Here is a 13,858-nt window from a genome sequence, read left to right as displayed (position 1 = left end):
AATATTATGTAAATTTGCATTTATGCGATTGTTAAAGGTTTAACTCAGGAGCATGTTTCGGATGACAAGCGGATTTGTATATGTTTACACGTTTTTCATTTCCTTTTTGATATTCTTGACACCAACAAATTATAACTTACGCTTATGTGAAATAAATAAAAATCTAAAAAAGGTTTTATTTATTTTTTGCTCAATAGGAATATAAAAACCAATTCTAAAATTTATATAATAGATCGTAGTAAAAGTATTTTTAGACGTTGATTGATTTAATTTTAAGTTGATTAAAATTATATCTGTTTGTGTGTGTTTTACGCAATAATTTGTGATGTACTTCACAGTTCACACGTCCTCGTTGTAGTGCCGATGGTTAATTAATTGATCGTTATCGCAATTTTGATAAATTGACAGTAATTGCTAAACAAACAATAAGATTAATTTATTATTAAATTAAAATTTGAATATTTATATATCTATATATTATATATAAAAATGATTTGCTGTTCGTTAGTCTCGCTAAAACTCGAGAACGGCTGAACGGATTTATCTTATCTTGGTCTTGAATTATTCGTGGAGGTCTAGGGAAGGTTTAAAAGGTGAGAAAAATTCGAATAATTGCCGGGAAAATCCTCAAAACAGCTCTTTTCAATAGAATAAAATTTGACATTGGGATTCAATCATAGTTATAGTTAAATAGTTGAATTCGAGATGGCGCGCTGAAGTGCATTATTGACAAAACTTTATATAATTAATTTCTTTAAATTAAAATTGCTAATCTTATTGATAGAATTGACTCTTACTACGAGTATGTCTCGAACAAGAGAGTAAAAACGAATTACATTTTTATTAAACACTGCCGGAACGAAGTCGCGGGCAACAGCTAGTATATTATATAATTCATCAAAGAAAAAGTAATAATTTGATGACCAATTTATTCATCTAATTAATAAGGAACTAAAACTTGATTGAGGTGATAAATCTGCGCCACAACCTAAAAATCAGTGGACAACGTGCGCGAAATAGTAAAATAGAAAAAGTTGATTATTTCCATCGGTCTAGGTCAGACACTGATAAAGTTTACTGAAATATATGAATACGGCCACATAAATAAGACGAACAAGCGAAGGAATGACATAAAGACGGAAGAAAACTTAGGAAATAAGCATTTTATTTATGTTCGAGCAGAAAAAATAATCGCTAGAAACATAAAATGTGCACTTCTGATTTAATTATAGATCAAATTGCTATAAGGATGTCTATTTTCTTTTTTAGCGAGATTCTATTTATTTCCAGCGGGAATATGCAAACATAAAACGTGATAATTTCTAAACCAATTGTTTTCTCATATAAAATTATGAAATTATTTACACTTCTTTAAATTACAGCGCGTTGCACGTTGAGCATCATTGTAACGCCGTAAATTTCGCAACATTGCAATCTTTTCACTAAACTCACGTACTCGTAATTCACATGATCCACATTACTCACGCATTACGGCGTTTACGCCGAGTACGCGGATTTAACAACAGTTTAATTGACCATGAAAACGCAGTGGGAGTTAGGAAAATGCGTTGCACATTTAATTTTTCTTTCATGGGACAATGTAAAAAATACTATTGCATTAATTTGATTTAAATTACAGTTTTATGATGTAATCTATGATATGATATGTTAAATTCAAAGTTCATAGTGGTATCTATCAATCTGGCAATCATAAATTGTATTCCATTAGCTCAGGTTTATACCTATAATATTAGCATAATTAATTAAATGCATCAATTAATTATGTCATTCAAAATAAATTATTTAAAAAAAAGTTTTCAACTTTATCACAATACAGAAATTTTTGAGGAACCCTTAGAATAACGACAATTTATCATTTGCGACTGCAAGTGACGTGACGTAAACTTAATTTAAGTTTTTAACCCTTACAATAAGTTTTGCACAGGTTTTCTACTAGTTTCGTGTTGATTAACGCCAAGAATGCGAGTAAGAAAATAACAATCAGTTAAATTCGGAATAAAGTGAAATTAATTGAAGAGAGTTAAATGAACTGTGAATATAAACAACAAACTAAACCTTACGTTAAAACAATTCTTCTGTTAATTAATTTATTTATAATAAATTAGTAGAGACCACTCACCCAAACTTAATTAACTTTTTATCAATTAAAACATTACTGTTTATAGTTTATTACACAAAACTTTTAATAAACTTTTTTTTATGTTTTTAGTTTTTTTCTGGTGGCGTTTGTCGTGGTTCGTGAAAGACCGATCGCGACACGTTACTGACGTGATGCGGGAGGCGTGCGACAGATTTATCGCTCTCTTCGGAGAGCTTTCACAGTTCGCGAGCCGCGAGTGCCACGAGCTGCGGCGTCGCGACGCGCGTACACGCGCCCTCTGTACTCCTGCATCCTTGCATCCCTTCATCACATCGGACCTGTGATTCATTCAACATCCACCAAAATGCACCCACATTGATGTCATGATTTCCGCGAAGCATTATTCATATGAGTTTTATACTGTTTGACTCTGCAGCCGAAATATATACGAGATTTTCAAAAACTTTATAAGTTTGATGATTTATTTAGTGTAATATGAATAACCGTACTTTGCAATTCAATTTTTAAGTTATTAATGAATGAATTTCAATGAAGGAAATAGAAAAAAGACGTTTTTGGGTTAAAAACGCCAATTTTTTAAAAAACTAATAAAAAAAATTAAAAATTTAGATTTTTTAAAGTTTATTACTCAATAAATATGCAAAACCCCAGTAATTTATTTTTATTTACTTGAAAAATTCAATTTTTGCAATTTTTTATTTTTGTTTGAGCTTAATAACTAATTATTGATTAAATTTCATGTAGTTCTGAAATGAATCAGTTTACATCCCACATGATTACAGCCCACGGTCGATTCGCGCCAGAGCATATTACTCATATTTGTTGGAAGCGTCTCGTTCGTCTCGTCACGCGCGAAGAGACAAAGTTCGGGGATGGAAATCGCAGAAAGCGAAATTTTCGACTCGTAAAACCGCAAGCGGTGCGCCAGAATTTAGCGATTCTTGCCGTCACTTCTGCTTTTGGTTTTGGTTTTGCTTCTGAGCTTTCGTGCTTGCCTACATACCGCACGCTTGTACCTGGAATTATATTACTCACAGTTTGCGCACACGACGCTCGAAAACGCAAAGACAAGGGAGGCGAGCAAGAAAAGCAGACGCAAGAACAATTATTGAAGACTCCGGGAACTATCTACATCTGGAGTACGAGTACCTATCTGGACCTAGTCAGCGTAACGAAATAATGGAAACTAAGTCGACATCTAAACAGAATCAAATTACATAATTGCCAAAATGAGAATATTGGAATAATAATATATTATGTATCATCAAATATATCTCACTGAGATGAATTCAAAATAGAATATATTTCGTATTTTGCTTTTTGTCAATGTGCAACCAGCTTAACTTCTAACGAACTTCGAGTAGGATTGAATAAATCAATGTTTCTTTATTTGCATATAGTTGCTAGCAAAAGTCACGGCTCACAATTCAACTATTGTGTGTATTGTCAGCGTTCGCTCATCTAGAAATATTTTGTTCGGGCCAAGTTTACATTTGGAACTTTATACGGCTTCAAGAGTTAACGAAGTGAAAAAAGAAAACTGTAAACAACAATTCAATAAAATTACATATTTTTGAATCTACTATATCATCCCTACTAATATTATAAATGCGAATGTCCTGATGTTTGTTACACTTTCACGCAAAAACTACTTAACCGATCATCATGAAAATTTGTACACATATTCTTAGTGGTCTCCGAATGGTTATAGGCTACTTTTTATTTAATAAAAAATTTTTTTTTTAAAATAAAATAAAGAAATTGTTTAGCCAATAATACCTCTGCATCTGGCTATTTGACTACTTTAACGCCATCTAGCATTCCAGCAATGAAGCTCAAACCTAAGTACTATAGTACCATCACACTGTATTATCACACTGTATTACCGACAGCTACGTCAACATCAAATCCAATTGACTACACTATGGAGACTGTACACTATACTTCCATAGACTATACTTTCAGCCATTTTAAACTTCCCGCCATTCTACTTCATTGTTACTTCTTCTGTGACTACAGACGCGTACGGAAGCAACTTCATTATTTTAGATATTCACAAGCGAAGCCAAGGGTTAAAGCTAGGAAATACATAAATACGTCACCTAACTGCTTAAATTCTGCAATTTAATTTTATTAGCAAAATAAATAAATAAAAAATCTTTAAACTTAGAAGGAGTTAACCCAATTTTATTTCTTGATCATAAGAAGCTTTTCAATTTTTTTCTTTTGTGTTATTAATCACTTTCTTCCGATTTTTTAATATTGGTATCAATTTATTTTCTAATTCTAAATATCACATGATTTATTACGCTTTTTATGAGTAAACTCTTTTAAACTTCAATAAAGTATACGTGCTTCATGCTTAATCAATCAGACGTTGCTCTAATCTGTAATAAATCCAGATACGCTGCAATTTGTTCACCATCTATCCACATCATAAGATAATTACAGGAAAAAATCGATTGGGACGTCAAAGAGAAAAAAATTCTTGACGTCTGAAAATTTGCCAAATTGAAAAAGCATGTTTGACATGGTAATGCTACTTTTATTTCAACTCTTTCGGTACCTCCACTTGTCCTCCTACAACCGACTTTTACGTCTACATTTAGCGTTTCTTATCTTTTACTCCTCCGCTTTTAAAAGTCGTTTTTTACTTCACAGGAAGAGAAATTTCAATAAAAGAATAAAAAGATTCTTCACTTTGCTACAAATGCATGAGATACCTTTTAAGCCGAACATATCTTCATACAGAGTGTTTAAAAACAAAAATTTCTTTCTAAAATTTTATAAAAAGCTGGTGTTAAATGCAAAGTGAATATTTCGAAATAAAACCAAATGACACGCGAATGCCTGTCGATTTGCAGCGCAAAAGAACAGGGAAAAAAGGAAACGTAAGAAGACGACGAACAGTGAGTGAATGGTGCTCGAGTTATTCGCGTCAGCTTTATTCAAATCCTTTAACATCCACCGTCGCGACTCTTCCTAGTTTTCGAGAGCGCTCGAATTCAGTTGTTTGCTGAAGCCGAAAGTTTAAAGTTTAAGGTAAAACGGAAGACAATCGAATGCCGCCGTCAAGGTTCAATGTTGGATCTAATCGAATCTTAAAACATCACCAATATTTGTTTAAATAAAAAGGATAAATTGCCAGCTTACAAAAGTAACAAAAACACTATCAATCTAGGTTATAATAACGGTTTTGCCATATATGATTAGAATATTGAAATCAAAATTTGAAATCAACCAAAAAAGAAACTTGATTGAAAATAAAAGAAACTAGGATAGAAAAAAATGGACGGAAGTTAAAGAATGAAGGATAATAATAAAATGAAGGGAAGAAAGAGAAAAAAGGGAAGAAAGAGAATGAATGAAAATTGAAACCTTTGAATAGCAGGCCTTTGAGATGGGAGAGTTTTTTAAACAGAAGGTAATACGGATTTCTTCTGCTTCTGCTTAAAACTGGAGTCCATGATTCTTGAGGTATCCACTCAGAAGCTTCCAAATCTTCACCTGTAACAATTTAATTATATCAGACACATAACCTATAATTCTTTTTATTTTACCTTGATTTTCATCACTTTTATTATTATCACTACTCAATTCAGTATCTTCAGGCTCAAAAATTCCCAAGAAGTTTCTGATTGAAAACCATTTGTAGGACTTGCACAGACAGCGTTGATAAACAAATACACAGCAACAACGCATAGAAAAATAACCTGAAATAAATTAAATTATATTAAAACGATTATCAGTTCACAAGTTTTTATCAAAATGCATTAAACATGTTTTAAAAATTTATTTATTACTCAAACTAATTAATTTTTGAATTTACCTTCATTTTGGAAGCGGTTGTTTGGTGTCGTGGCTATGTTTGTCAAAGTTTCGCACTATTTATATGCGTATTTTATACAAATTTGGGTTAGACACTGTCGGGGAACTGAAATTTACATTGCTAATTTTGAAAAATAAGTGTGTTATCAACATAAACATTATACAACAATATTCATCAAGTAAATAATGTAAAATTCAATCATTTAATGCATTCGTATTTTATATAAATAGCTAAATTTTCGATTTGATAGTAATTCAAGTTTAACTTTACTAAACTACAAGTTAACTGCTTCTTATTCCCCAAAAATAAAAATGAAGGTATGTAGTGTTAAAATTTATATTTAATTTAATATAATATTAATATTTAATAATATTTTATTAGTCTACTTTGCTGGTCATTGTTTTGTTGGCATTTATGCTCCACGTCGTCTTCTGTGAAGAAGCTTCAGAAACCGGATCGGAAACATCAATTGGCTGGACAATATTATATTCCTTGGGAGACAGCTTATTCACCGTGGTGCGTTTAGTAGTTGGCATTTTCAGTTACCTCTTCCACACCTTAACCTTTGGATATTTCATTTAATAACAACGAAAATTGACTGAAAAATAAACTTGCACTCTGAAAACCTAAAATTCAACTTTTATTCTATTCCTAGAATTAATCCAAAACAAAAAACGTAAAAACATTTTAAACAAAACTTACACACAAAACATACAGAATATTAATATATGGTACAAAACGTAAATAAATATTTATGAGAATATTTGGAAATTTTCGCTCGCGATTCGCTTCGATTAGTTGGCGTGGCAAAACTTACGACTGGTAAAAAATTTAAATAAATATTCAATTAGGCTTTGCATTCCGCATCGCCACAATCCAGCCAGGGGTTCCATGTGAATTGGAAAAGTTCCGGCGCAGCCTTCTCGATGTCCACCGTGCGCGCCTGCTGCGGCACCAGTCCTGCTCGGTAATCCACCATCGCGCGTTTCATCCGACGCACCACGGACGGCAGGAACGTCGCCAGATTGTTTTCCTCGCATGGATCGATGCGAATGTCAAAGAGGCACACCTCACCGTCTGCGAAACGCGAAAATTACCAATTAGTATTCATACACTCAGGCGCAGAACCTTGAATTTGAAGTTTTTGTGCACACGTGAATATTCTGTGCATATTATGAATGAAAATGTGTGGATTTGGTAGTTTTAGGGCACTTACTGGACGGCGTGCAGGGTGTCCGCTTTGCTTTCGGATTGAGGCACTTCAAAGTCGCCTGTCGGCGCGAGGAAATGTATTCGTTTTCTGATAACGGTGTGTAGGTCACTTGTTTGATTGCTTGACCAGCTGGACTGTCAGCTACTGCGGATGTATTGTAACTTTGTTCTTCTATGTTAGTTTTACCGGAATCACCGAAGTACGAATCAAAATTTCCATTGCTAGTTGTTCCTAATTAAAAAAATTTAATTTAAATTTGCTTAAAAATTTAAAAAATTTTGAAAAATTTTGAAAAATTAAAAAAATTTTGAAAAATTTTGAAAAAAAAAATTTTGAAAAATTTTGAAAAAATTTTGAAAAATTTGAAAAAAATTCTAATTTTGTAATTTTTAATTTTTTCAAGTTTTTCTTTAATTTAGAAAGATTTAGTTGACGTACCAACAATAAGTTTCCAATTATTAAACCTAAGCGCAGCGTTCCGTGTGATTTCATCGATATTAATGAGAATATCGTCTCTGGGTGAAGGCAGATCGTATTGCAGACTGCTCCACTGATCGACGCCGTCGAGATCAGGCTCCAAGAGTCCGAGATCGCCGCCGGCGGCGGTGAAGATGGTCGGCAGCCAGTCCGTCACGTGCATCAGTTCCAAAGACACGCGGCCGGTCTGCACAAACAAGGGGCTCCAGGCAAAAGCCACGCTTCGAATACCGCCTTCAAATAGTGTGGATTTTATCCCGCGTAGGGGAAAGTTTGAGCCCCAATTGTGACTTACACCAATTGAAGGCGCTCCGTTATCGCTCACAAAAACGATCACTGTATTCTCCAAAAGGTTCTTTTTTAAAAGCGCGGACATTATTGTACCCATACTGTCATCAACTTTTGATACCATTGCTATTTAAATTCAAATTTTAAAATATAAAAAATAAAATAAAAAAATAAATTTTATTTTTATTATTTTACCAGCATAAGTTCTACGATTGGAATCATCGATGTGTTTCAATTTATTGATTGTTTCCTGTGGTGCTTCTAGGTATTTACCCTCGTTGCCCACATGAACGGCGAGATGCGATAGCATGATGAAGAACGGTTTGCTGCCGTCGGCCTTCTCGATCGTCTTGACTGTGTAATCTGTGAATGCGTCGGTGGCGTACTGTCCTGCGAGGTCCCATGCCGGCGTCGTGTCGCGACGCAAATCAAAACCAGTGTAATCCTTGCCGTCTACCTGTGAATGTTTTATTTATTAAGCAAAACAGAATGAATTTTCATCATCAAGAAGCCAAACACTTTTTCAACACTTTTTACATAAATACAGCATGATAACAAAAATTTTTAGATTTATTTTATTTAAAAAAAATTTTACTAAACCTTTTTAAAAGATTTTTATATGCAAAATTAATTTTAAAATAACAATTTTAAATTTTTTTGTATTTTGTCTGTATGAACTTAATTTTTTTCTTCAATAAGATTTCTATCCTAATATTTTCTTTTGAGTTTATTTACTGGTTTAAAGCATATTGAAAAGGCTGCAGATGAAAATTCAATTAAAGCCGGCGATGAAAGCGTGTCCTGAATATGTAATTTTAAAATTATGAAATTTAAATCGCTGCACGCTCATTGCGCGAGGCGCGGCGCTCATTGCGATGCATTGCAACGAGCTCTGGGGTTGATGCGAACGAGCGTTCGCCAACCAATGTAAATAGTGCGATAATCTCAGCGTAATCCGACTAAGAGGAAACGCCGTGAAAGAATGCCGTAAATCTCTCGACGACGACGCGGATTAAATACAGCCACAGCCAAATATTCTTCTTAATTCAAAAATTGAAATATTTTATAAACAAATTCAACAAATTAATCTCATGATTAATATATTAATATTTTATTAATATTTTTGCTTGTTTTACTACCACCAGCAACTAAAACCTGAATAATGCTTTAAATGGAGTTATACTCAAGTAGAGATAATTTAAATTTTGTTTGTCTAAACTAAACTCAGTCAACAATTGCTTAATTCATTAATTCACCAAGATTTATAATTTTTATTTGAATATATTTACCTTATGAGTAGTGAGATAATCATAATAGCTGACATGACCGTTGAAAAATCCGAGATGATGATCGAATCCTCTGAACGTCGGAGTGGCGTTCCATCGTGAATAACCGAGGTTCCACTTGCCGACTAAGTGCGTCTCGTAGCCCAAATCCTAAAGAAAAAATTGTATGAATAAAAATATATAAAACACATTTATACCTAAATTTAAATCTCTTCACATAAATTCAATTTGATTCGATTCGGCAAATTTAATATCGAAATATCTTACTTTTAAGTATTCAGGCATAAGTTTACTGTCGGGCAGATTTTCAGTCTGGCCTGGTTTGTTAGTTGGTCCGTGCATTCCTGCAAATAAATATTCGGTAGAAATTGTGCTTTGAAATGTCTTACAAGAAAGTTTATCTTCACAGTTGGTTAAGCCAACACACGTGACATAAGCCAAGCATAAAATATTGCACATCAGGACAAATTCACACTTCGTTTAAGATACACAAACATAAATAATGCCTAAAACATCAATTTTTAAATTTTAATTTTTTGTGTGTAAAAAATCAAGTTTTTAACAGAAATTTTGATAAAATTGTAATGTTGGCTCATCATTATCTATATATATATATATATAAAAATAAATTGCTGTTCGTTAGTCTCGCTAAAACTCGAGAACGGCTGAACGGATTTATATTATCTTGGTCTTGAATTATTCGTGGAGGTCTAGAGAGGGTTTAAAAGGTGAGAAAAATTCGAATAATTGCCGGGAAAATCCTCAAAACAGCTCTTTTCTATAGAATAAAATTTGACATTGAGATTCAATCATAGTTTTAGTTAAATAGTTGAATTCGAGATGGCGCGCTGAAGTGCATTATTGACAAACGTGACCTAAATTAAGTTACACTTTTATTGTTCGTGTAATGTGTGTGATCGTCACAAGTAACATTTTTGTGCGATGGCATTGACCACATTTCGCACATTCAACACAATTCCTCATTTTCCGATCTGATTCACTCAAACGTTTGATTTATTTTCATTGCAGCATATTAAAATCAAAAAAAGTGAACAAATCGTTTACATTAGAAGTTGTAAATCTTAAACTGTTTACAAATTTTCCCATTTTCGCTATGCTATGACGCACTTGGTCTTAATTATTGCGAAAAACAAGTTAATTATTTTCATTAAACATTCTTAAATATTTTTGACAACGCAACACGATGATAAGCATAATAAATTTAATTATTGTTATTGCAAGCAGAGTGTAATTTTATTGTTGTGCTATTTACGATTTCCTATTAATTGATATTCCAATTATGACTAAAATCACTTACTCATCATGATTATTGCTTTAACCGCAATATTATTACTCACCACTAATGAAATTAATATTTTAAACTCATTGAAATGTACAGATGGCGCTAGTAGTAATGTATATTGCGCATGCCCAGCATACTGTAACATTTTAAGGCTCGCGCGCCGATGACGCAGTCGACAAGAACGTGTGATGCGTTCGGGAACACAACCCGCCGAAGAAGTAAGTGCGCTCGCGCACGTAAACCGGTTGCTGACCTTCGTCTCTTCGCCTCTTGCAGCAGCGTCGTAAACGTAAAACGTGCACGTGTGTGTGTGTTTCACCTTTGCGTTCACTGCTTCTAAGGTTTTTAGCTTTATTTTACCTTTTAATCAAGACAACAACACAACACAAGAAGAGACAAGACAAAATGCAGCAGAAGGACGTATAAAGTTGAAAACGCGCTTGTGTTCCGAGAATCATAAACTATAACGAGTTAAATGTTTAAAACTTTTACCCAGAAGACATTTTAAGCATTTTAAGGTATTCTATGCTCCGCCTACTTTAATACCAGATGGCGCTGTTGTATAAGTGTAGTTATGGCGCATGCGCGTTGTGTTAAGTCAAAAATTTGATTTTTTTAAGGTTAAAAGACATGATACGATTCGACTCGGGGGGTTGAGGGAGCTGCTCCCCAGGCGGAACGTGTGCCAGCGCTCGGAGCGTCATGACATAAATCTCTTTCGCGTTCGTGCTCGAACGTTTCCTCCTCCCGGCGGCGGTGGCGGCGGCGGCATGCCGACGCTTTCTTCCCGCGGCGTGTGTGTTGGGCCCCGGCGTCGCTTTCGTAAACACAATGCGTATTTATCGGCGTGCATTTTCCGCCAAAGATTAATAGGCCAACCAGCGGCGCGGCATCGTTTTGCTCAGCCGCCTCGGCTCGCTTTGAATATGTGATTACGTTACATAAATATTAACAGGAACAATTGAATTTAAACGCGCCGAATCTGGGTCAATCAATCAATAGAGGGGTGGGTGGGTTGGTTTTACGGACTCGTGCGCTTCGCTTTCTTCAAGCGGCAACGGCGGCGGCGGCACATTTGCATGATTACGTCCCACCCCCCATTGACTTTTAGTAAGTAAGTAAGTACTTACTCTACTGATGGTAGTATATATAGAGTAGTAATGGTAGTGAGTGGTGGAAGAGAAATCAATTATCAACTTCACTTTAAACTTTTCCATTTTCTACTTTCCACGCTGCACTTTTCAAGTCTCAAAATATCTCATCCGCGCACAGAAAGCTTGAATGGAGATTTGTGCTTTTTTTTTTATACTCGTGTGCCTTGGCAATGACACGAGCTCAAGTCGAGTGCATCCATCACGCCGGGATGATCCTAGTGGTCGAGTGGCTTGTGCCGAAAATTTTTCTGCATTTTCAGCTATTAACCTCCGGAAATCTCGGTTAACCGCCACTGCAAATAAATTTCTAACAGCGCCACCTATGCATGAATAGCAGCAAAAATGCGTGTAGTCTAAAACTTCAAATTAGCATTCATTAGCATCAGCATTGTCCTCATGGGCTTTCATGTCGCGCGCACGTGAAATAACGACAACTACAACAAAGTCTATTCAACTCTCAGCGAGCGGGCGAGCTGACATCGACGATCTGCTGGCTGCTGCGCGAATCGAAAGCACCGTTCCGAACGAAACGCACAATAACGCGAATCCGTTACACGCGCCGCGCTTATTATGTCTTCAATATCCACCATTCCACGCACTGCGCGGCTTATGCACGTACAATATGACAATGCAATTACACGCCGATGACTGTCACCGCAAAACTTCTATTTTATCAATGGAGTAGTTGGTTTGTCAATATATTTATGCAGTAAAATTATAAAAATAAATATTTCCGAGTAAACTTTAATAAAAGTTGCCTAAATAAGTAATTTATTATTTCTGGTGCAATTATATTCCACTCCGTGACTAAAACCCGTGACTAAAGTACTAAAGTAATTTCTTAATGCGCACTCCACTGTTACATGTTTTTTGCATACGTGTTTTGCTTAAAATCGTAAAAACGCGTTTTAAAGATGCAAATAGAAAAAATGAATTTACGTGTCAGGTATTCTCACCTCGCAACTACTCTGAGCATATTCATTACACGTTGAATGAACTTTTCGCGACAACGACACGGAAGTGCGATAACGTGGCCGAACAGATAGCCAACACTTTGTCAGCGTTAATATAAACCGTCCTTGCATACAGATAATACACACAAAAAATATATAAACAGCGCTATTGTATTCCTATTGAATAAGTATTTCAACTAAAACTGGAAATTTAAATGTTTCAAGTCCATCCAACTTGTTCCCGTAACTTTAAATTAGCAAACGCGTGTTGGTGTTATTATTATCATAATGTCCTCGTTTAAATTCGCACGCATGTTTCCACTTATCTCGAGACAAGTCGAGATTTAAGTGCGAAAACTTTGCGCTCACTGTTTGACTGTGTTTCAACTTTGCCAAACAGGAGATTACAGTGTCGCGGCGAAATTATATTCCAGCTTCTTGCACGATTATATTTAATAAGCAGCGCAAGTTTACTAAAAGTTACAGGATTTTTGTTTGTGAAATAAAAATCAAATTAATGAACACACAAAATCATCTACAAAAAATCATATATATATATAAAAATGAAGTGCTGTTCGTTAGTCTCGCTAAAACTCGAGTACAGCTGAATAGATTTATCTTTCGGTCTTGAATTATTCGTGGAGGTCTAGGGAAGGTATAAAAGGTGAGAAAAATTCGAATAATTGCCGGGAAAATCCTCAAAACAGCTCTTTTCTATAGAATAAAATTTGACATTGATAATCAATCATAGTTTTAGTTAAATAGTTGAATTCGAGATGGCGCGCTGAAGTGCATTATTGACAAAACTTTATATGCATAATTTCTTTAAATTAAAATTACTTTAAATCTTATTGATAGAAATTGACTCTTACTACGGTAATAGAACAGAGAGTAAGCAGAATTACATTTTGTAAACACTGCCAGGGCAATTACTTGGGCAGCAATAGTGTGACAAAGTGTTTGGTATATAATATAACTCAAACATTGATTTTTTAAATATGGTTACATTTAGGTTGATATATTGGTAATTCAAACAGTCCAATGCCAGGCGAGTAATTGCCGCGTTTCGCATGCGCGTTAATTAAGAAACTTTCGAGGGTTTCACGAGAGCTGGGTCTATTCAAAGTGAGGTTCAAGCGCAGCAGATTGATACATCGATGTTTTAATTAATAGTAACAACATCACACATGTGCGACTCAAGCGTACAAAAATTCCGCAATTTTTTGTTGTTGA

At 34.7% G+C, this 13,858-nt stretch overlaps 1 protein-coding gene across 1 annotated transcript; it reads right to left on the bottom strand.

The window, feature by feature from the left end:
• Positions 1–5,046: 5,046 nt before the first annotated feature.
• Positions 5,047–9,581, bottom strand: LOC135792394 (arylsulfatase I-like). The gene is made up of 8 exons (XM_065303020.1): positions 9,483–9,581; positions 9,219–9,365; positions 8,125–8,386; positions 7,603–8,055; positions 7,168–7,395; positions 5,952–7,028; positions 5,683–5,835; positions 5,047–5,629 (listed from the first exon to the last, which is right to left on the bottom strand). The coding sequence occupies exons 1-6, from the start codon at positions 9,555–9,557 to the stop codon at positions 6,799–6,801; spliced, it is 1,395 nt and encodes a 464-aa protein (XP_065159092.1). The 5' UTR covers positions 9,558–9,581; the 3' UTR covers positions 5,047–5,629; positions 5,683–5,835; positions 5,952–6,798.
• Between the last annotated feature and the right edge of the window lie 4,277 nt (positions 9,582–13,858).

The sequence above is a fragment of the Atheta coriaria genome, unplaced genomic scaffold, assembly GCF_025399875.1.
Source record: "Atheta coriaria isolate IRGN ID8LTWV9N9 unplaced genomic scaffold, Caltech_Dcor_3.1 hic_scaffold_5_pilon, whole genome shotgun sequence".
Classification (NCBI taxonomy): domain Eukaryota; kingdom Metazoa; phylum Arthropoda; class Insecta; order Coleoptera; family Staphylinidae; genus Dalotia; species Dalotia coriaria.
This window is presented reverse-complemented; position numbering and strand designations above follow the sequence as displayed.

Excerpts from the sequence above, each read along its gene's own strand:
- LOC135792394 (XM_065303020.1), bottom strand. The coding sequence starts at position 9,557 with ATGCACGGACCAACTAACAAACCAGGCCAGACTGAAAATCTGCCCGAC. Across the intron at positions 8,387-9,218 it reads ATTATCTCACTACTCATAAG|GTAGACGGCAAGGATTACAC; the intron begins GTAAATATATTC and ends AAACATTCACAG. Across the intron at positions 8,056-8,124 it reads CAATCGTAGAACTTATGCTG|CAATGGTATCAAAAGTTGAT; the intron begins GTAAAATAATAA and ends GAATTTAAATAG.